General features: G+C 39.0%; 1 protein-coding gene across 1 annotated transcript in view; it reads left to right on the forward strand.

Moving 5' to 3' along the window:
• The first annotated feature begins 1,914 nt into the window (after nucleotides 1-1,914).
• The window catches only part of CCDC15 (coiled-coil domain containing 15), an 82,587-nt gene continuing 60,855 nt past the window's right edge, over nucleotides 1,915-23,646 (forward strand). Inside the window, exons 1-4 of the mRNA XM_035009441.1 lie at nucleotides 1,915-2,695; nucleotides 7,548-7,697; nucleotides 8,237-8,428; nucleotides 21,813-21,926. Of these exons, the coding sequence (XP_034865332.1) occupies nucleotides 2,438-2,695; nucleotides 7,548-7,697; nucleotides 8,237-8,428; nucleotides 21,813-21,926 (714 nt within the window). The 5' untranslated portion in view covers nucleotides 1,915-2,437. The remainder of the gene's footprint in view (nucleotides 2,696-7,547; nucleotides 7,698-8,236; nucleotides 8,429-21,812; nucleotides 21,927-23,646) is intronic.

Raw genomic sequence — 23,646 nt, forward strand, 5'->3', positions numbered from 1 at the left:
TTCCACCTACTTTATGCCTATAACCATACAACTGAAGAAAAATGCTCAACCATGCTGACTAGTCTCACTTGAAACGCAGAATCATGAATCTCACATGGGTCCTTAAGGCCATCTGGCAATTGCACAGGTCTCTGGTTCTACTCTTCTGGACAAATATTTTGTACCTTATCTTCCTTCCTCAGACCTCCAACGTCTCTTCCTCTATATTATTGATTCCTATTTGTATTAGTTATCACTTTCCGTGTAATGAATTACCCCCGAATTTAACAAAACGTAATCTGTCTCAAACCGAATTCCCGATCTTCCTCCCAAACCTATTCTGTCTGCCATTTTCCCCATCTTAGTAAATGGTAATGGCAACTCCATCCTCTTAATTGCTCAGGACAAAATCACTAGAATTTTTCTTGACTCCTCTCTCTCTCCACACACATACACACACACACACACTCTATATCCCACTTTCAACAGGTCCCAAAAGTCCTGCCTCCCAAATATATCCAGAATCCCAACTACTTCTCACCATCTTTACCACTACTTCTCTGATCTAAGACATTGTCATCTCCTATTCGGATTATTGGAATAGCCTCTTAATTGGCCTACTACTTATACTCCTGGCTCATTCAGTCTATTCTCAATAGAGCATCTACAGTGATTTTTTAAAAATTTAAGTCACATTATGGCCTTCCTTTGCTCAAAACATTGGTGATTCCCCATCTCAATGCCTTTCCATGGCTTACAATGCTTTATATGACTGCCTACCCCCTAACTTTTGACTCCTACCCCAACACTCTCCCCCTCTCACTCTGTACCAGTCACACCAGCCTCCTTGCTGTTTCTCAGCTACTTTGGAGTGATTGTACTTGTTGTCCCCTCTACCTGAACACTTAACTCTCCTTTGAAGATTATGGTAGCTAGTTCCATTAGATTGCGGGAGTTTGCATTGGAGCCTTTGCTCAAAAGTACCTCAGTGGGGGCGCCTGGGGGCTCTGTTGGTTAAGTGTCTGACTTCAGCTCAGGTCATGATCTCAGGGTCCTGGGATGGCGCCCTCTTCTCCTCCCCTCTGTGTTCTTTCTCTCAAATAAATAAATATTTTAAAAAAGCACTTCAGTGAAGCCTTCTCTAGTCATCCTATCTAAAAATTCATTTCCTCTCCCTGCAACACTCTTTATCGTCTCTGCTTACGCTACAATATTCATGAGCATCAGACACTTACTCACTCCTGTGTTTGGTTACTTACTACAAATTCTATGAACAAGGGGTCTTTGTTTTGTTCACTGCTATGTATTTCCAGTGCCCAGAACAGTAAGGGTGCATAAAAAGCTCTCAATTATATGTTAAATGAACGAATGGGTATTTCACAGGGATAATGGAAGTGTCCCAGAATTATAGCAGAGCTTGGAGCAGTGAGGGTGACCGCTCGCGTGGCTGTTCAAATATAAGAATATGTATTAAATAGCCTTATAAATGTAACGAGGTGTACACAGACTAACTAAACTTAGCTTAGTTAGCTTAGTTTGTTCCTAGAGGAAGCCCTGCTAGGCCCACCTTCTTCCATCCTTTTCTCCTACTTCCCTCTGTTGGGACCCCTGTCCCTCCCAGTCACCGTTCTTCAGCTCAATGTAATCCCTTCCTGAAACACTTGAACTGGTCTCCGTGCTGGGGCTTCAACGGCACCAGCAGCCGACCACACCTCAGCCGGCGCCTTACCCAGCAGCCGCGCGAACCCACTCGTCCCGCCCAGTTTCCCGGGCCTTCATAAGTCCCGCCCCCTCAGCTAGAACGAAGCGGAAGTGACGTTTTTGCGGAGCCCGAAGTCCCGCCCCTCACGCTTGCCCAGCCCCGGGGAGGGGACGCAAGACCGGAAGGGGTGGCTACAAGGCCCCCGAAGGGCGGGGCGGGGCGGGGCGGGGCGGGGCGGGGCGGCCCTCCCCAACGTGGCGGTTTACTGGAAGCGGTTCCCTTAGTATCCGGAATAGTTTGAGTCTGTGGCGAGCGGCTCACCGGTACTGGGTCGGTGCTATCTTAGCAGGGGTGGGACCCCTGAGGCCTCAGAAACAGGCTTTTGTCTGGCCCGGGACTCCTCGGCGTCCAGCGCTTTCCCCCATAAACGGATACCGGTCATTTGGACTCTGCCTCTGGCTCAGGTTCCCACCCCACCCTACCAGGCCCCTTTCCTTCTGGCTGCTGCGGTCGTTCCTGCCTTTCCTCGCGGTGCCACCGGTGGGCACCGTCTTCGTTCTCTCAGTAGATCCCTTTTTCTCGCCCTCTCATCCCCATTCTTTCCAGAAGGCAGTCTTTATACTCTTCCTTTTTATTTCTTCCCACTTCTCTCCCCTTCTTTCCTCTTTCCTTCCTTCTCCAGCATTCTCGTTCTTCGACTGCCTGTCAGGCTACTGCCTCCTGCAAGGCTTCTCTCCCTTTCTGGAGCCTGTGCTCATGGCTCAGGAGGTTGAGCTTTTAGCGCAGTCGTTTGAAGATGTTAAGCTTCTCTTTTCTCCTGCCCAGGAGTCACAGATGCCAGGAAGTATGGCCCCCCTCAAGAAGCCTCGAAATACCACAAGGGTGCCTCTGGCTTTAAACCCCCTGAAGAGCAAGGACGTGTTGGCCGTGCTGGCTGAGAGGAACCAGGCTATAATGCCAGTTGGGGCATGGGTGGAACCTGCCTTGCCAGATAGTTCGGAGGTCCCAGCATATGTGAGTGTCAGTTTGATGCAAATGTAGTGGGGTTGCTCCCCCATTTTTCTTTTTCCTTTCTTTCTCTCCCCCTCCCCCCATATTAGCCTTCTGTAATCCCTGGTGCTTAGATAAAGATGAACAGTCCTTTCTGGGGTTGTCCTTTCTTTTCTGTTATAAATAGGTACGTTCTTGAATTAGGATTGTAGAACAAACACCTGTTTGCCAAAACTGTTCATTTCACAAACTCTTGATCGCTTGCTATGCACAAGACATACGCACTATCTATATCTTGCAGACACCCTACAACATAGTAGGGGTGACAGTTGCTACACTTAAGCATTAATTGATTGCTTGAAGTTAATAAGAGTGTAGTAGAGATTCAGTAAGATTCAGACACAGAATAAGGAAAGAACAGATTAATTCTGACTGGGATTCTGAGAAAGTTTAACTATAAATTTCATGAGGACAGGGAACTTTATTTTTTGTTCATTCCCGTCCTGTCATATAGTAAGTCTTAAGGAAATACTCAAAAAATGGATGTGGAAATGTAGTCTATGTTCGTCCTTAAAAAATGGAAATGTTGTAAGTGCAGATCGTAGGGAACAGCATTTCAGATGAAGGGAAACTTCTGCGAAGTTTACATGTGTGCCTGCTTACATAATAACTCATGTGCTAATTGACACAGGAGGACAGTTTTGTAAGAATATTTTTGATAGTCTTTCACTAAAGTGTGCCTCTTAGCTATTTGTTGGAATTTTATTGTGGCATTTACCACATTATATTTGTAGTAAGTTGTTTACATATCTACTTTTCCTGATGGAGTGTGAACTTCCAGAGCACAGGAAAAAAATCTTATTTATTATCATGCCCCCGACTTTATCTTAGTGCCTAATAAATGGAATGCACAAATTGTGGGAAGGTTCTTCTGAATGTATCGACAACATGCTGAACATAAGATGAAAAATATGAGTGGTCCTTGATCTCAGAGAAGAAATGAGACATGTTTAAAGTAAATCTTAAATAGCGAAGCAATATCATATATTCATTAATTTTATTTTTTGTATGTGAATATGTATGTACATACATATTCATTTATTCCTCTTCTGCCTATTTCCAGAAAGGATTTTAAGTATCTGAGTAGTATATGATTAAGTGCTATGACTATGATACTTAAAGAAGAAAGATAGGACTTTGGGTTGATGTGATACAGGCAAGTTTAATGAAGAATTTAGATAGAGAAGGAGGATGATTCAAGAAGAATGGGGAGAGGGCGCCTGGGTGGCTCAGTTGGTTAAGCGACTGCCTTCGGCTCAGGTCATGATCCTGGAGTCCCGGGATCGAGTCCCGCATCGGGCTCCCTGCTCAGCGGGGGGTCTGCTTCTCCCTCTGCCCTTTTCCCTCTCCTGCTCTCTGTCTCTCATTCTCTCTCAAATAAATAAATAAAATCTTTAAAAAAAAAAAAAAAGAAGAATGGGGAGAGTGGGAAGTGAGCGAGGTGTATCAGGATTCTAAGGGTAGATTAGATTGATTGGAGTGGGAAGCTTAGTAGGGGGATGGTGGCTGATAGAACTGTGGAAAATAGGAGCTGTAGGGAACCACAGGAAATGGAGAAGGGATTGACTTCATTCATTGTTTAATATTTACAGATGAATTTCATAATAAAACAGTGTTCTGATTAGGTTAATTGCTTCAAAACTTTTTTGAAGTGAGGGATAGATTGGCTCCTGGGGGACAAATTAGGATGTAATCGTAACAATTTAGCCATGAAGTATAGCATCAAGACTTGTTTAATGGTAAGGAATAAAGAGGGAAAGCCTTGAGAAAGGGTGGTTGAAGTAGGAATGAAGAGGGATAAATGTCTTATATTTATCCCAGAAGAATCAGTAAGATTTGGTACAAAGGTATTTTGGTATTTAAGTTAGTGACTCCTCTTTTTCATTGCTCAAATAATGACATCTTTGTAATGTAGCATCAAAATGCCTAAAAACCACCAAATTTTTCTTTTTCTATGTGAAAGAGAATTGAATCTCATGTTCCCAAACACTAAATGGAAATACTAGTCTTGGAAAAAATATAAACATGTCTCCTTTCCCTCATTTAAAAAATTTTGATCAGTACCAGTCAAAGTCAATCTGATCAAGCATCTCATAGAACTCTTTACCGATTTAGCATGTATGGACTGGGGAATCCACCCTTAACAGATGCAGTCTTGTCAGCTCAGAATAAATGCTGAATAGTTACTTCTAAAGCATGGTAGACCTAATATCATGCCTATTCTAAAGGGAAGCTCCTAATCATTTTTGTCCCCAAAGTTTCAAGGAGCTGTCAAGATTCCTAAAAATACCGTAACTTCAGACCTCCCTCCCCTTCCATTAATTAAATTAGCACCGAAAGACACTGCCGTTCTATCAGCATTCATGGCTATTGCATTATTTTATAATTTATCTGATTATCTATTGTTGTGTAACAAACCTGGATCTTAGTGGCATAAAGCAAAAGATACTGTGTGTCAGGATTTCAAGCAGGGCACAATGGGGATGGCTTGTCTGCAACATGGTGTCTGAAGCTTCAGTTGGGACAGCTAAAATGGCTGGGGATGTCTGGGACAAGTTTACTGGGTTCTGGCTGTTGGTTGGATTTCTTTGTCCTTCATCTGGCATCTGTTGGGCTGTAAAGTCCAAGATGGCTTTCTCACTCACATAACTGGCACTTGGGCTAGGATGACTAGAATGGCTAGGAGCTTGCTGGAAGATTTCTCTTTCCACACGGCCTCTCTACTTGGCTAGCTTGGGCTTCCTTTCAGCATGGTAGTCTTAGGGTAGAATTCTTACATGGTGGCTGGTTTCCTTAGGGTGAGCATTCCAAGAGCTATAGGTGGAAGTTGCTTTATGACCTTGCTGGAGAAGTCATGGAGCCAATGCTTCTTCCTCTTTTTGGATATACAGAGCCAGACTACATTCAGTATGGGAAATGACTACACAAGGGCATAAATACTGGGAGACTTGATTCATTGTGGGGAGAAGGGGAGATCATCCTTGGAGACTACTGTGTAATCTAAATATCAGTCCCATCATATGTGAATTATCCAAAAATGTTCTTTGGTTGTTGTGAGAAACACTTCATCCTATCTTGCCCACTTGGATAGTCCTTAAGGTTCAAAAAGTCTACGAGGAGTTAGTTTTACAATTGAAACAGTATTTATTTTTGCTTAACCCAGTATTTCTCAAATTTATTTGACTCTGAGAATCTCCTAACATTCCAGAACATGGGACAATGTTCTTGGGTTTTGGTGGCCTTAAACAATGGTGTTTGCTAAGAAAAATATGTTTCTAAAATATGGCACATTCTTATGTTTGGCTTACAGTTGAGATTCACAATTTGGAATCAGTCATATACTTCAGTAAGATGTTTGATAATCTCAGCATGGGGGTAAAGAGAGGGCAGACAGATAGTGGAAGTAAAAAAAGGAAGGATGGCTTTAATCTTCTGGGAGTTGAGTTAATTTCGGTCAGTTGTTCAGGCTTTACTATCTGTATCTCTCCTTTGGAATTATTTTACCTAATTGTTCTTTGATATTTGTTTTGTACACTCTACGCCTATGGTATATACTCGTATAGAATATGGGGTAGATTTCTTGGAAAATTTAATTTTAATTGGAATTTAAGTTCATTTGATTTTGAGAGTTAATGACCTCCTATGAAATATTTGGGCACCTTCTGAACTAGAATTTGGAATCACTGTGTTAGAAGAAGGGCTCAATAGGAGTATGATTTTATTTAATTTGAAGATTCCTTTTGAAAGAGAAACACAGTCGAGAGAAAAACAGTACAGTATAGGGCATACATATTGGAGTCAGAGAAACTTCTAGCTCTGCTACTTGCCAGCCATCGACTCTTTGGCTACTACTAAAGATTAATCTTTCTGAGCCCCAGTTTCTTCATCTTTAATATAAGAGATAAGAATACCTTCTGTTGGAGGTAGTGTTGGGGATTCAGTGATAAAATGTAGTTAAAGTGCTTGTCTTGTAGCAGATCTTTAATAATGGTAACTGCTTTTAATTATGATGACTATGGTTGTTATTCAGAGCACTCAGAGGAAGTGAATACTGATCAGGGACTCAAACGGGATAAAATATTCTAGATTGTTTAGAATATGTTTTGGAATTGAGCATTACATAAATATTGAGTATCTTTATATTCAAGGCTCTGTGTTACATATTGTAGGGGAAACAAAGGAGAGTTAAATACATTTCCTGTCCTCAAGGTGTACCTAACCTAATGGGGGATTTGAGAAGTGTTGCTCTCAATTAATGTTAATAAGAATGAGAAGTATTATAGCATAGGAGAGCTCAGAAGAAGAAGGGATTGTGGAAGGTCCTAGGTGGTGGGTATTAGATGGTCTTAAAGAATGAGTAAGCCTTTACCTTACTAGATAGAGATGACAGGAAGAGCATGCTATGTTAAAAATGGAGCATAAATCTGAGTGTGAAGGCATTTTATAATAGGACGTATTTAGTGAGTGGTGAGCAATTTTAGAAAATGTGTGACATAAGATAGGTTTGAATTGGTTCATTAAGAATTAATGAAGACAACTTTAGTTATCAGTTCAATGAAAAATTAAGATTTTATTTGAGTGCTCACAAATTCCAATTTTTAGTTTGTGATTTGGTTTGAGTTCTTGGTACTCACCAGCTATGTCTAGATTATCAGCTCTGAACTCCTGTGATTTCCTTACTCTACTGGGAATTCTGGATTATAGAACTGAATTATTTTGTCAGGATTTTATCTTGACTGATTTGTGCTTACAGCAGAGCCCTAGTGGGCAAAAACTGCTAACATTTAAGTTTATTTTCTGTCTTTCATCTTTCAAGACTTCAGCATATATGATTGAAGAAGAACTAAAGGAACAGCTAAGAAAAAAACAAGAAGCTCTGAAGCATTTTCAGAGACAAGTCAAACACCGAGTAAATCAGCAAATCAGGCTGAGAAAAAAGCAACAGTTTCAGAGATCTTATGAAGCAGTAAGTTCAAAAGTGAACCTGAGTAAAGATTGAATGTGAAGTGTGTGTTATGAGATAAGCTGTTAGACAGTTACAGACTCACTTTCTTTGGATTTCATGCTTTGTATAATTTCTAGGGAGGGCGGTAGATTTGTATGTTTTATTCTTGTGTTGTTCTGACTCACAAGAATTTTTTTTTGCTCTCACCAATAGTATAAAACAATGTCAGAATTTTGGATTTGGGTTTGAATTTTGGCTTTGCTGCTTGCTAGCTATGTGACCTTGGGTTTATTACTTACCCTCTGTGGACTGTAGTTTCTTGATCTATAAAATTGGGGCTATGATACTTGTCTCACAATGTTGTTATGATAATTAGATAAGTAAATTATTAGCACATAGTAGGTGCCTGGTAAATGTTAGTTTCTTTGCCTGTTAAAACTTTCCCCTTTATACCCCTGATCCTGATTTAAAATCTTTGGGGCTGCTTATAGACATTATTTGATTATAATGGCTTGGAGTAGAACCTCACTAGAAGAATCTCACTTTCTTCCTTTGTGTAGGCAGAAAAAGAAGGCTCTATAGCCATGCAGTCTTCAGATCCAGCACATTTAACTCCTAAAAGAACAAGTGTTTTTCCAAGCAACTTGAATGCTGCTATTGGAAGTGCTAGGTTACCTCCTTCCCAGATGCTTGGGGATGGAATGGATGACAGAGAGAATCAGAACGAATTATTCCAACAACAAGCCCAGGCTGTAAGTACATATTCATTTTATGTCTATGATTTTTTTTTTTAGATACAGGACATATCTAGGATATGAAGTAGAGATTAGGAGGTATCACATTCAACTTCACTTTTACTTTTTTTTACCTTTGTAAGTGGTGAATAGTGAAATGATGTTTATTTTTTATACATATTTTAAATTTATTTATTTTTGGTAAGACAGTTTAGAATCCTCTAAAGGAAGGTGCCAAAGTGTAAGAGTCAAACCTTATGAGAAAGAGCTTTAGGTCAAAGAACAGATTTTTTCCCCCCCCAATTATACTGGAATTGTGTTATGGGTAAATTATTCTCTTTGTAGCATATGGACAGAACTGATTCCTAACCTCTGTTGCAAATAGGTACAGTACATGTATGGGGCATTTCATTCATTATTTTTGTCTCTTTTTCCTTTTTTCTGTCCTTTAATCTGATTTTCATAATAAATAGATCTATAGGTCAAGTAATAATATAGTAAACTCTCAACATAATCAGAATTTTAAAATGTAACATATCTAGTAATTGATTTTACATATCTGTTATTTATTTATTAAAGATTTATTTATTTATTTTAGAGAGAGAGAGCGTAGGGGGAGGGCAGAGGGGGAGAGAGAGAGGATCTCAACCAGACTCTGTGCCGAGCACGGAGCCTGATGTGGAGCTCGATCTCCCGTGACCTGAGTCGAAACCAAGAGTCGGACACTTAACTGACTGAGTCACCCAGGCGCCCCTTGCGTATCTGTTATTTAAAAATTAACTACCATCGTTAGGTTCATACACTCAAATCACTTGTCACCATGCACTCAACTCTCCTTAGTGTACATGAGCTTTTTGTCCAGTCAATATCCTATTCTTCAACTCTGCTATGGGAATTATACTTCATCTTATTTATTTATTTATTTATTTATTTTTTAATTTTATTCTTATGTTAATCCCCATACATTACATCATTAGTTTTAGATGAAGTGTTCCATGATTCATTGTTTGTGCACAACACCCAGTGCTCCATGTAGAATGTGCCCTCCTCAATACCCACCACCAGGCTAACCCATCCTCCCACCCCCCTCCCCTCTAGAACCCTCAGTTTGTTTTTCAGAGTCTATCGTCTCTCATGGTTCGTCTACCCCTCCGATTTCCCCCGCTTCATTCTTCCCCTCCCGCTACCTTCTTCTTCTTCTTCTTTTTTTTTTTTTCTTAACATATATTGCATTATTTGTTTCAGAGGTACAGATCTGATATTCAACGGTCTTGCACAATTCACAGCGCTTACCAGAGCACACACCCTCCCCAGTGTCCATCACCCAGTCACCCCATCCCTCCCACCCCACCCCCCACTCCAACAACACTCAGTTTGTTTCCTGCGATTAAGAATTCCTCATATCAGTGAGATCATATGATACATGTCTTTCTCTGTTTGACTTATTTCACTCAACATGATACCCTCCAGTTCCATCCACGTCGTTGCAAATGGCAAGATCTCATTCCTTCTGATGGCTGCATAATATTCCATTGTATATATATACCACCTCTTCTTTATCCATTCATCTGTCGATGGACATCTTGGCTCTTTCCACAGTTTGGCTATTGTGGACATTGCTGCTATAAACATCGGGGTGCACGTAGCCCTTCGGATCCCTACTTTTGTATCTTTGGGGTAAATACCCAGTAGTGCAATTGCTGGATCATACGGTAGCTCTATTTTCAACTTTTTGAGGAACCTCCATACAGTTTTCCAGAGTGGCTGCATCAGCTTGCATTCCCACCAACAGTGTAGGAGGGTTCCCCTTTCTCCGCATCCCCGCCAACATCTGTCATTTCCTGACTTGTTAATTTTAGCCATTCTGACTGGTGTGAGGTGGTATCTCATTGAGGTTTTGATTTGGATTTCCCTGATGCTGAGTGATATTGAGCACTTTCTCATGTGTCTGCTGGCCATTTGGATGTCTTCTTTGGAAAAATGTCTGTTCATGTCTTCTGCCCATTTCTTGATTGGATTCTTTGTTCTTTGGGTGTTGAGTTTGATGAGTTCTTTATAGATTTTGGATACTAGCCCTTTATCTGATATGTCATTTGCAAATATCTTCTCCCATTCTGTCGGTTGTCTTTTGGTTTTGTTGACTGTTTCCTTTGTTTTGCAAAAGCTTTTTATCTTGATGAAGTCCCAATAGTTCATTTTTGTCCTTGCTTCCCTTGCCTTTGGCGATGTTTCTAGGAAGAAGTTGCTTCGGCTGAGGTCAAAGAGGTTGCTGCCTGTGTTCTCCTTTAGGATTTGGATGGACTCCTGTCTCACATTGAGGTCTTTCAACCATTTGGAGTCTATTTTTGTGTGTGGTGTAAGGAAATGGTCCAGTTTCATTCTTCTGCATGTGGCTATCCAATTTTCCCAACACCATTTGTTGAAGAGACTGTCTTTGTTCCATTGGACATTCTTTCCTGCTTTGTCGAAGATTAGTTGACCATAGAGTTGAGGGTCCATTTCTGGGCTCTCTATTCTGTTCCATTGATCTATGTGTCTGTTTTTGTGCCAGTACCATGCTGTCTTGATGATGACAGCTTTGTAATAGAGCTTGAATTCCGGAATTGGGATGCCGCCGGCTTTGCTTTTCTTTTTCAATATTCCTCTGGCTATGCGGGGTCTTTTCTGGTTCCATACAAATTTTAGGATTATTTGTTCCATTTCTTTGAAAAAAGTGGATGGTATTTTGATGGGGATTGCATTAAATGTGTAGATTGCTCTAGGTAGCATTGACATCTTCACAATATTTGTTCTTCCAATCCATGAGCATGGAACGTTTTTCCATTTCTTTGTGTCTTCCTCAATTTCTTTCATGAGTATTTTATAGTTTTCTGAGTACAGATCCTTTGTCTCTTTGGTTAGATTTATTCCTAGGTATCTTATGGTTTTGGGTGCAATTGTAAATGGGATCGACTCCTTAATTTCTCTTTCTTCTGTCTTGTTGTTGGTATATAGGAATGCCACTGACTTCTGTGCATTGATTTTATATCCTGCCACTTTACTGAATTCCTGTATGAGTTCTAGCAGTTTTGGGGTGGAGTCTTTTGGGTTTTCCACATAAAGTATCATATCATCTGCAAAGAGTGAGAGTTTGACTTCTTCTTTGCCAGTTTGGATGCCTTTGATTTCTTTTTGTTGTCTGATTGCTGTGGCTAGGACTTCCAATACTATGTTGAATAGCAGTGGTGATAGTGGACATCCCTGCCGCGTTCCTGACCTTAGGGGGAAAGCTCTCAGTTTTTCCCCATTGAGAATAATATTTGCTGTAGGTTTTTCATAGATGACTTTTATGATATTGAGGTATGTACCCTCTATCCCTATACTCTGAAGAGTTTTGATCAAGAAAGGATGCTGTACTTTGTCAAAAGCTTTTTCTGCATCTATTGAGAGGATCATATGATTCTTGTTCTTTCTTTTGTTAAGGTATTGTATCACGTTGATTGATTTGCGGATGTTGAACCAACCTTGCAGCCCAGGGATAAATCCCACTTGGTCATGGTGAATAATCCTTTTAATGTACTGTTGGATGCTATTGGCTAGTATTTTGGTGAGAATTTTTGCATCCATGTTCATCAGGGATATTGGTCTGTAATTCTCCTTTTTGATGGGGTCTTTGTCTGGTTTGGGGATCAAGGTAATGGTGGCCTCATAAAGTGAGTTTGGAAGTTTTCCTTCCGTTTCTATTTTTTGGAACAGTTTCAGAAGAATAGGTATTAATTCTTCTTGAAATGTTTGGTAGAATTCCCCTGGGAAGCCATCTGGCCCTGGGCTTTTGTTTTTTGGGAGATTTTTGATGACTGCTTCAATTTCCTTAGTGGCTATAGGTCTGTTCAGGTTTTCTATTTCATCCTGGTTCAGTTTTGGTAGTTGATACATCTCTAGGAATGCATCCATCTCTTCCAGGTTATCTAATTTGCTGGCATAGAGTTGCTCATAATATGTTCTTATAATTGTTTGTATTTCTTTGGTGTTGGTTGTGATCTCTCCTCTTTCATTCATGATTTTGTTGATTTGGGTCATTTCTCTTCTCTTTTTGATAAGTCTGGCCAGGGGTTTATCAATCTTGTTAATTCTTTCAAAGAACCAGCACCTAGTTTTGTTGATCTGTTCTACTGTTCTTTTAGTTTCTATTTCATTGATTTCTGCTCTGATCTTTATTATTTCTCTTCTCCTGCTGGGTTTAGGCTTTATTTGCTGTTCTTTCTCCAGCTCCTTTAGGTGTAGGGTTAGGTTGTGTACTTGAGACCTTTCTTGTTTCTTGAGAAAGGCTTGTATTGCTATATACTTTCCTCTTAGGACTGCCTTTGCTGCATCCCAAAGATTTTGAACAGTTGTGTTTTCATTTTCATTGGTTTCCATGTATTTTTTTAATTCTTCTTTAATTTCCTGGTTGACCCATTCATTCTTCAGTAGGATGCTCTTTAGCCTCCATGTATTTGAGTTCTTTCCGACTTTCCTCTTGTGATTGAGTTCTAGTTTCAAAGCATTGTGGTCTGAAAATAGGCAGGGAATGATCCCAATCTTTTGGTACCGGTTGAGACCTGATTTATGACCTAGGATGTGATCAATTCTGGAGAATGTTCCATGGGCACTAGAGAAGAATGTGTATTCCGTTGCTTTGGGGTGGAATGTTCTGAATATGTCTGTGAAATCCATTTGGTCCAGTGTGTCATTTAAAGTCTTTATTTCCTTGTTGATCTTTTGCTTAGACGATCTGTCCATTTCAGTGAGGGGGATGTTAAAGTCCCCCACTATTATTGTATTGTTGTCGATGTGTTTCTTTGCTTTTGTTATTAATTGCCTTATATAATTGGCTGCTCCCATGTTAGGGGCATAGATTTTTACAATTGTTAAATCTTCTTGTTGGATAGATCCTTTAAGTATGATATAGTGTCCTTCCTCATCTCTTATTACAGTCTTTGGTTTAAAATCTAATTTGTCTGATATAAGGATTGCCACCCCAGCTTTCTTTTGGTGCCCATTAGCATGGTAAATGGTTTTCCACCCCCTCACTTTCAATCTGGGGGTGTCTTTGGTTCTAAAATGAGTCTCTTGCAGACAGCATATCGATGGGTCTTGTTTTTTAATCCAATCTGATAGCCTGTGTCTTTTGATTGGGGCATTTAGCCCATTTACATTCAGGGTAACTATTGAAAGATAGGAATTTAGTGCCATTGTATTGCCTGTAAGGTGACTGTTACCGTATATTGTCTGTGTTCCTTTCTGGTCTATGTTGCTTTTAGGCTCTCTCTTTGCTTAGAGGACCCCTTTCAAGATTTCCTGTAGGGCTGGTTTTGTGTTTGCAAATTCCTTTAGTTTTTGTTTGTCCTGGAAGCTTTTGATCTCTCCTTCAATTTTCAATGACAGCCTAGCTGGATAGAGTATTCTTGGCTGCATATTTTTCTCATTTAGTGCTCTGAATATATCCTGCCAGTCCTTTCTGGCCTGCCATGTCTCTGTGGATAGGTCTGTTGCCAATCTAATGTTTCTACCATTGTAGGTTACATATCTCTTCTCCCGAGCTGCTTTCAGGATTTTCTCTTTGTCTATGAGACTCGTAAGTTTTACTATGAGATGTTGGGGAGTTGACCTATTTTTATTGATTTTGAGAGGGGTTCTCTGTGCTTCCTGGATTTTCATGCCTGTTTCTTTCCCCAAATTAGGGAAATTCTCTGCTATAATTTGCTCCATTATACCTTCTGGCCCTCTCTCTCTTTCTTCTTCTTCTGGGATCCCACTTATTCTAATGTTGTTTCGTCTTATGGTATCGCTTATCTCTCGAATTCTGCCCTCGTGATCCAGTAGTTGTTTATCTCTCTTTTTCTCAGCTTCTTTATTTTCCATCATTTCATCTTCTATATTACTGATTCTCTCTTCTGCCTCATTTCTTCTAGCACTTAGCGCCCCCATTTTTGATTGCACCTCATTAATAGCCTTTTTGATTTCTACTTGGTTGGATTTTAGCTCTTTTACTTCTCCAGAAAGGGTTTCTCTAATAACTTCCCTATTTTTTTCAAGCCCAGCTAGTATCTTTAAAGTGATGATTCTGAACTCTAGATCTGACATCGTACTAATGTCCGTATTGAGTAGGTCCCTGGCAGTCGGTACTACCTCTTGTTCTTTTTGTTGAGGTGATTTTTTCCGTCTCGTCATTTTGTGCAGAGGAGAATAGATTAATGAGAGAACAAAATGCTAGCAGAGTAACCACGTCCCCAGAAAATATACTTTAAACAATCAGAAAAGACCTGAAGCAGTGGGATAAGAAAGGGAAAGAGAGAAAAAAGAAAAAGAAAAAAAAGAAAAAGATAAAGATAAAAACAAAAACAAACAAAACAAAACAACAACAACAAAAGAACAACCAGAATGTGATCAAATATGATCTATATGGTATATAGATCAGTGCCACACACTAGATTTGGGGTGTATTTTGGTCTTTTAGAAGAAAGTGCCTCCCAAAATTTTAAAGAAAGAAAAACTTATATATGTACAAAAATAAGGGTTGATATGATGAAGGGATGGAATATGACTGTAAAAATGGAAATTATAAAAAATTTTATAAAAGGAATTGATAAGAAGTTGTTTGAAAAAAGAAAGAGGAGGATTTAAAAAAAAAAGAAAAAGAAAAAAAAAGGGAGAGGATGTGATCAGGCAGGGGAATAGAAAACACCATATACTAGAGATTTAGGGTATATTTTAATCTGTTAGAAGAAACTATCTCAAAATTTTAAAGAGAGAACAACTTATATATATAAGCCAAAAATGTGGGTAACTACTATGAAGGGATAGAATATGACTCTAAAAATGAAAAATAAAAATGTTTTTTTTAAAAAAAGGGATTGATAAGATGTTGGTTGAAAAAGGGAAAAAGAAAAATTCAAAAAGAAATAAAAAGACAAAAAAGATAGTTAAAAAAAAATTAACTTTAAAAGACTAAAGAATCATGGTAAAAAAGCCGTGAATTCTATGTGCAGTAGTCCCCTAGCGCTGGAGTTCTGCCGTTCTCATTGATCGGTAAACTTGGTCTTGGCTGGCTGTTCTCGCTGATCTTCTGGGAAGGGGCCTGTTGCCGTGGTTCCCAAATGTCTCTGCCGGAGGCGGAAGTGCCCCGCCCTTGCCCCCTCCCGGCTAAGTCATCTGCTCGCGTTTGCTCTCCGGGGCTTTTGTTCCCTGCGAGCTTTCCGTCCAGCTTTGGAGGCGGAGAGTGAAAATGGCGGCCTCCCAATCTCCGCCCCGGGGGAGCCGAGAACTCGGGCCCCGCTCCTCAGTGAGCCCCCAGAGAAAAGCCGTCAGTCACTCCCGTCTCCCCGGTCTCCGGTCGCACTCCGTGCTCACCCGGCCTGTGACCGCGCGTTTCTATCTCTGGCACCCGACCCCGGGTGGAGTCTCCAAACCCAGCAGATCCCTGCGGTGCACCCCGCGCGGCTCCTCCCGGGGGAGGAAGGGGAGTCTCCCCGGATCTGCCGCTTGTTGGGTCCCTGCTGGAGGAGCAGGGGCCCGACTGTGCCGCGGATCACGGTTTATGGCCACCCCGAGCTGAGAGCCCGCGCCTGGGCTCCGCCTCTGCAGCCGGCTTCCCTGCTCCGTTACCTGGGAGCTCTGCCGCACTCAGGCACCCCCGGTCTTTCTGTGACCCCGAGGGTCCTGAGACCACACTGTCCCAGAGGGTTCCACCCCCCGCTTAGCCACCAGAGTGACGTCCCTCGGCGGAGCAGACTTTTAAAAGTTCCGATTTTGTGCTCCGCGGCTCTATCACTTGCCAGAAGCGGCCGACGGAGGCCCCTCCCCCGCCGTCTATCCTCCCGAATATCGCCGCGGATTCACTTCTCCGCACGTCCTACCTTCCAGAAAGCGGTCGCTTTTCTGTTCAGAGAGTTGTTGCTACTCTTTTCTTCGATCTCCTGTTGAGTTTGTAGGTGTTCAGAATGGTTTGATCCCTATCCAGCTGAATTCCTGAGAGGAGACGAAATCCAGGTCTCCTACTCCTCCGCCATCTTGCTCCGCCCCCCTTCATCTTATTTAAAATGTATTTCTAGGGAGAGTGAGAGGAGAGCAAAAATGTAGATGATGATTGTCTGGGGGTGCCTGGGTGGCTCAGTTGGTTGAGTGCCCATCTGTTGGTTTCGGCTAAGGTCATGATCTCACTGGTTGTGGGATCAAGCTCCGTGTGGGGCTCTGGGCTCAGCGGGGAGTCTCCTTGAAAATTCTCTCCCTCTTCTCCTTCCCCCACTCAGGCTCACTCTCTCTCTCTTGCTCTTTAAAATAAATAAATAAATCTTCAAAGAAAAAAGAAAATGATGATAATGTGAAAATAAAAGTTTTGTAACTGCTTATGTGCTCGGTCATAAGCATGAAACAAATCCAACGGTGGTGTTAGTATCAAGAGGGAAAAGCTTTATAAGCACATGTTATATTGAAATACTTAAAATCATTTTTTTCTCTTTGTCCCAAACTATGACTTTTTCTTGCCATTGCTTGATTTGTAGTAATCATTTTATAAATCATTTTTGTTTTCCTTTTGAAGATTATGAACAGTTTGTTGAGCAAATACTTATTGAGCCAGGCACTGCGTAAAGTATAAGGGATGGAGCACTGATGAAGACATAGTTGTTGCTTTCATGGTGTCGTAGCTATTGCCTCACTGTGTGAGGATTTTACTTCGTCTGTGTAATACACAAATAGAACACATCAGGTCACAGATACTTGAATATACTGTGTTTGTTAAACACTGTAGAGATACCAGTGAAATGTGAAATAGGACCCTTCATGGGTTTATATTTCCAAATAGAGATATAAAGCTAACAGACCCCAATCTATTAGATAATAATATAGAGACATTTGCTGTATCTGATGAAGAGTTGTGCTATGGGATGTCAAAAATTTTTAAATCCAAGGAAATATTTGTGGGAGAATTCCTGGAAGAGGTGGACTTGAGCTGTATATTTTGAATTGATAAAGTGAATTGAATTGGTAAATTCAAGAGAATTTTGAGATAGGAGGAACAGTGAAAAGTCTTGAATATATGATGAGCTTGGTATATTTGGGAATAAGTGATGGAACCATTCTAATTGATAGTTTACAGAGGAGAGTAACAGAAAATGAGGTTAGATAGGTAGGAGGAAATCAGGTTATGAAAAGCATGAAATGTTATAAAATTTCAAAAAGTTTTTATACCCTGTTTTTTTTTTTTTCCTTAAAAGATAAACTACTGAAGAATGTTCAGTGATCTAAACTACTTTAAGCCTATGAACTTTTGCCCCTACACCACCATGGCAATAAATGCTTTTCAATTTTACTGTTTCTGTTTCAGTTTTTATCCACTAGGTGTCACTAAGAACTAGACAGTGAGACATTGTTCAAGCACTAACTCCCTTGGTTTATCTAGAAGTGGCTGAGTAAATCGTGAATGCAGTTCACTTTCGGAGTGTTAGTGGACTTTTCAATTTTCTTGTCTTGGAGTGATAGAAACATAGAATCCTGGAGTTGGAGGGTTTTACATATTCATGTCACATATTGAAATACTTAAGGATGAAATGATTTGACATCTGGGGTATACTTCAAAATAATGTAAGGGTGAGGTGAAGTAGAGCATTATATATTAAACAAGATTGGCCAGGAATTGATAATGTTAAAACTGGTTGATGTGTATGTGGTGTGTATTATAGCTTCTGTCTACTTCTCTGTATGTTTGAAGTTTCCAATGTGTTTGAATTTATTTACATTTTTAATTAAATGTTGGAAAAGAAAAGACATTATCTAGTCTAACCTTTCTTTCTCTAACGAATTCTTTTTATAATGTCTCATATATAAATGGCCATCTAGTTTCTGCTAGAACACTGCCACTGCTGAGCAACTTACTACTTTTTAGACTATTTCATTTTTAGAAGTTTTGAAATTATAAGTATTTTTTCAATATATTGAGTCAAATTCTTCTCCCTATAATTTTTACCCTTTGGGCCTAGTTTTGTACTCTTAAGCAATAGAAAATAAAAAACCGTGGTCATCTCTAAGACACTTCAAGTATTTGATTATAACTATCATTTTTCTCTTTTGATTCTTAAATTCCTAATGCTTTCTGTCATTATAATCTTGGTTGATTTCTTCTGAATGTTATTTAGTTTTTCAGTGCTCTTTTCAAATATGACCCTCAAAACTGAACACGGAACTATACCCCAAATGTGATTTTGCTAGGACCTCTCTTATTCTGTACCCCCACCCCATCCTCCACTTTTATAATACTCGGTATTACCTACTTGTTCTAAGGTAGATTAAGATTGGGTACCTAAAGTTAGGAAGTATAATCATAAAACCCAGAAGAAATTTCAAGTGTTCCCATAAAATAGAATTAGCCTAGCCCTGAACTTTTTGTTAAGACTGGTACTTATCTCTAAGGATTGAGTTTCTGTTGTGTTCCTTGATAGCTTCATTTTGGTGGGGAATTGAAGAACAACTGATCATTGTTTCTCACCATGTAATAACTTTTTATTTATACACTATTAAGCTCACTACTATTTTTTAGCATGGTATACCTCAGCTTTTTATTTGTTTCTCACTGAATCTTTTATTATCTTGTTTTTTTACTTTTATTCTCTCTTTATATTGCAGGTTTTCCAGCTTTTTCAACCCTGGAAATAACAATTCACTTTTGTAATTAAGAAAGGTTTAAACAATATGAAATAACCTGTTAAGTTTTCTGTAATCTATCATTGAAAAACTAGTGTTTGAGTTAGGCTCTTTGGCTGCAAGAATTCATTTTATTTTAAGAATATGCACGGGATAATAAAGACAGAATCAGAAACTCACACAAATCTAAACTCCCTTAAGGAGTGTGTGGCCGGACAATTTTTTTAGGTCTGAGTTAGCTCCGTTGATCACACAGCATAGGATCTTTGATCTTCCCACTAATATTTAATCACTAACTTGATTGATTCGGTGGTCCTCGTAGGGTGACCCACCTTTCCCCATTGCCTGAGGACATGAGACCTTCAGTGCTAAACCTGGACAGTTCCAGGCAAAGTGGGAGAGTTGGTTGCCCTGTCTCTACACATATGCTTCTCCCTTATTTGCTTAATTTTCTACTACCTCATATTCTCATCATCACAGCTCTGAAACTTTGGCATATGTAGGCTCCTTTAGCCTCTTTTCTCCAGCTTTGGACCTTTTCAGTTCAGTTTCTGACTCTGACTTTTCATACTTCCTAGTTCATTATGTAAGATAAAGAATCTTCATTGGCCCAGCCTGCCTTTTTGAGGAAGATCTAGGTTACTGGCAAGCCTATAGCTTGGGATGCCCACTTAATAATAATTTGATTTGTAACATCTCCCTATTTTCTTTATTATTGTTTAATACTTATTAACATTCACTTTGGCCCTTGTATTAGTTTCCTTTGGCTGCTGTAACCGATCACCTCAAACTTAGTGGCTTGAAAGGACAAATTTCTTCTCTCGAAGTTCTGGAGGCTGGAAGTCCAAAATCAGTTTCACTGAGCCAAAATCAAGGTGTCAGCAGGGCCCCTTCCACAGATTCTAGGAGAAAATTTGTTCCTTGCCTCTATCAGTTTTTGGTGTCTGCTGGCATTCCTTTGCTTGTGGCTACATTGTACCAATCCCTGCTTCCGTCTTTACAACACCTTCTCTTCTGTAAGCCAAATCTTCTTCTACCTCTCTCTCATAAGGACTGGGGATGGCATTTAGGGCCCATGTGGATAGTCCAAGATTATCTCCTCATCTCAAGATCCTTAACTTAATAATATCTGCAAAGGCCCTTTTTCCTTATAGAGTAACATTTACAGGTTTCAGGGATTAGGACCTGGTGTCTTTGGGTGTCCATTATTCAGCCTGTTACAGTCCTCATAGTTAGTCATTGAAAGGGCCTTCAGGTTGAGGTTTGATGAAGGGTTATGGTAATAACAGAGAAATGGAAAGACTATAATGTATACTCCAGCTGTTGGACCAGTTGAAATACCCTGCTTAAGGGACTAAAATCAATCTGTGACTCTAATAGAGGTTTGGAGTTGATGGGAGATGAACATTATGTATCCTTATTTCATATCTGTTACGACGAGTATTTTGAATCCTTGGTCACATTGTGCAGGGCAATAACATTTACCATACTTGGTAATGAGCAAAAGCAGGCATATGTGTGGCTCTTGTATTTTTCATAACCTCAACTGCACATGTATCTCTTTTTGCAATATGATTATCTCTATCTTGACCCCTTTAGCCACTCTGCTAACCAAATTTAGAGGTCCTCATCTTAGCAGAATAAAGAGTAATGCTTCAAGCTGATTTCTGTGGCTGGAGGTGTAGACCTTTAAAAGCAAAGACAAAACAGAGGTGATATACTGTAAGGAAACTGTGCTGGCAGTGAGAGTGCTTTTATCTCTAGCTCACTATTAGTAAAAATCAAGGTGTTTGTTATTTATATCTGTAAATCGTGGTCATGATTTGCCTTCAAGGGAGAATTGATATCATTAAACTTTTGCTGGATGGGTTAGAACTGGTCTTGGTTTTGCCATAATTTTACTGAGTATCATAGGGATATACTTTTCTTCCACATGATGTAGGGCTTAGCCTAAAAAATGGTATTTTGTTAATTTCTGTATTTTCTTTAAGGGAACATTCTGTGCAGATTTGTGAAAAATAAAATATTCTATGCTTCTCTGAAAAAGAAATCAAAATAGGTGCTTAATGAAATTAGTAGGTAGATATAAGGAATGAACACAAAGCCAGTGTATTTAATATTAATACTTATTATCAGCTGTTACTTAGAGTACTTGAAACAAATGAGTTGAGATGTTTGAGTTTGTGTTCTGACTTAACTTAGAAAGGCTTCCTGAAAGAAAGGAGATTTGAGAAAAAACAATAGCTACAGTCTTCAAATGTTAGGGGTGAAGAAGGGATTCCTGTAAATAGGAAAAAAGAATTTTAGAGGGACTAGGAATAGAGTCTTCTAGCAAGGAGTGATAACAGTGATTAGGCATGCAAGGACTAGTTGAAGAAATAACTCCTTATTGAGAAGATGAATGGAAGGTAAGCAATGTATCTGCTCAATCATTTCTAAGTTTATTAATTCCAACTTTCAGGTTCTGATATTTTTGTGTACATTCTTAATACAAAGCATATGTTGTTAAAAAAAATTTGAATAACAGCACTTAAATCAAGTTATGAAATATAGTATCTTAGAATAATGAAAATCATGTAAAAATACTATCAGCAGACCAAAGTGTCCTTTGCAGGTAATCCTCTTGTCTTAGGTCTGGCATTTTTTAATAATAGGGGCCTGTTTTCCTGTTGGAACACTTAGTGAATTGGGTATTAAAACTTTAGCCTGTTTTTGTTTGCTCTTTTTTCCCTTTTCCTGGCAGCTTAGTCAAACCATGAAACAGGCCCGTCACCGGCTGGCATCTTTTAAGACCGTGAATAAAAAAAATGCGTCAGTGTTTCCAGATGGTAGAAGGAAAACCTTTCCCCCTCAAGAGGTAAATTTATTTCTAATAAATTGTTTTAAAAAGTACAAATAAAGATTTATTTACATCTCAACATTATTTAGAACTGTAAAAATAATTGGAAATAACCTGAAATATCCAATAGTAGGGAATGGTTAAAAAATTACGGTGTATCCACATATAGCTATTCTAAAAGTTATCATGCTTTCAGAGAATATATGAAGACAAGGGAAAGTGTGATGCAAAGTTAAGTGAAAAAAGTAGGATACAAGATTATATACAATATATTCTCAATTTAAAAAACTTTATTCAGCCAACATTTATGGAATGTTTATAGTTGCCAGGCATTATTCTAGAAGCAGGACTTAGAGAAAATATAGACAAAGATCCCTCAAGGAGCTTCTGTGCTAGTAGGGAAGCAAATAATAAATAAGCAAATAAATGTAGAATATAATTTCAAACAATAAGTGCTATAAAAAAAATAAAGCAAAATAAAGAGATTGGGAGGGAATGCTGTGTGCAGAGACAAAAGCCTGGAAAGAAATGGACCAAGAGGTTAATACTGATTATTTCTGGTTAGCATTATTACAGGTGATTTTTATTTTTTTCTCTCTGTTTTCTCTATTTAAAAAATTTTTCATAATGCACATATTTTACTTTCTAATCAGGAAAAAAACCAATACTGTTAAAAGAAAGAAATTCTTTTAATTCAAAATACAAGGTTAGAGTGAATAATTGGAACCTAAATGTGACTTAAAAGGATATTTAAGGTGATACTTGTAAAATGACATTGTTCTGTGCCTACTTATTTCAGTGTTCACAAATTTGGGTGTTGAAAACAAACTCATGTATTTTCCTGTGTTTACTCATTTTGGCATTAATTTCAAGTTTTGATAGGCAGCATCTAGTAAAATGGACTGTTTCATCTTTTTTGCTTTTTTTTTTGGCCATCATCCACCTCTGTCCCTTACTTAGTTCTTTCCTAGTTTTGCTTCCTAGATTATATATATATTTTTTGTATTTTTTTCCTTAAGTATCTCAACACAACCATCAAAAACGTTTGTCTCTTATATGTTTACAGTTGGTAGAATGCTAACCTATAATGTCTCTTTCTTCAGTGGTAATTAAGACATTTATAGTTAAATATAAGAAACAAGCGGGCATGGGTGTGTGTGTCACATACGGCATTTCATCCCAGATGCATTCAGTATGGTTACCTTTTTCTAGCATTGTCTTGTTATGACTCTCAAGATAGAGTTTCTTTTGTACCTAAATTCTTCTCAGTGGCTTGTTTTTTTAGACAATTTTCATACCTAATGGATTTGGCAACTCCAGTTTGTGACATTAGACTGACTCCAGGGTACTGTTAGAAGGAAGTGGTTGGACACATTCTAGTAAACCAGAAAAAAAAAAAGAGTCATCAGATCCTAGAGACTCATATTTTATATTGTGTGAAACATGTTCAAACCTTTCAGTTGATGTTTTTCCAGAAAAAGTACTTGTTTACAGGTCTGACTGAAAGCATCATTCAGTAGAAGGGAGAAGAATTAAGTCTGAGATAACATCCTGTATAAACCAGTTTTATATGTCAGAGATGCCATTTAAATGTAAATTCATTATGATGATGATGATGATGAATTCAGACTGACTGCTACTTCCAAAGAATGCATGTGTATTTTTCAGCTAAAACATTGGAAACATCTATTCCATAGAAATGAGATTGATAAAAGAAATTAGTGTAATTTTTTATATT

The sequence above is a fragment of the Mirounga leonina genome, unplaced genomic scaffold (genome assembly GCF_011800145.1).
Source record: "Mirounga leonina isolate KUSES-001 unplaced genomic scaffold, KU_Mleo_1.0 Mir_153, whole genome shotgun sequence".
Classification (NCBI taxonomy): Eukaryota; Metazoa; Chordata; class Mammalia; order Carnivora; family Phocidae; genus Mirounga; species Mirounga leonina.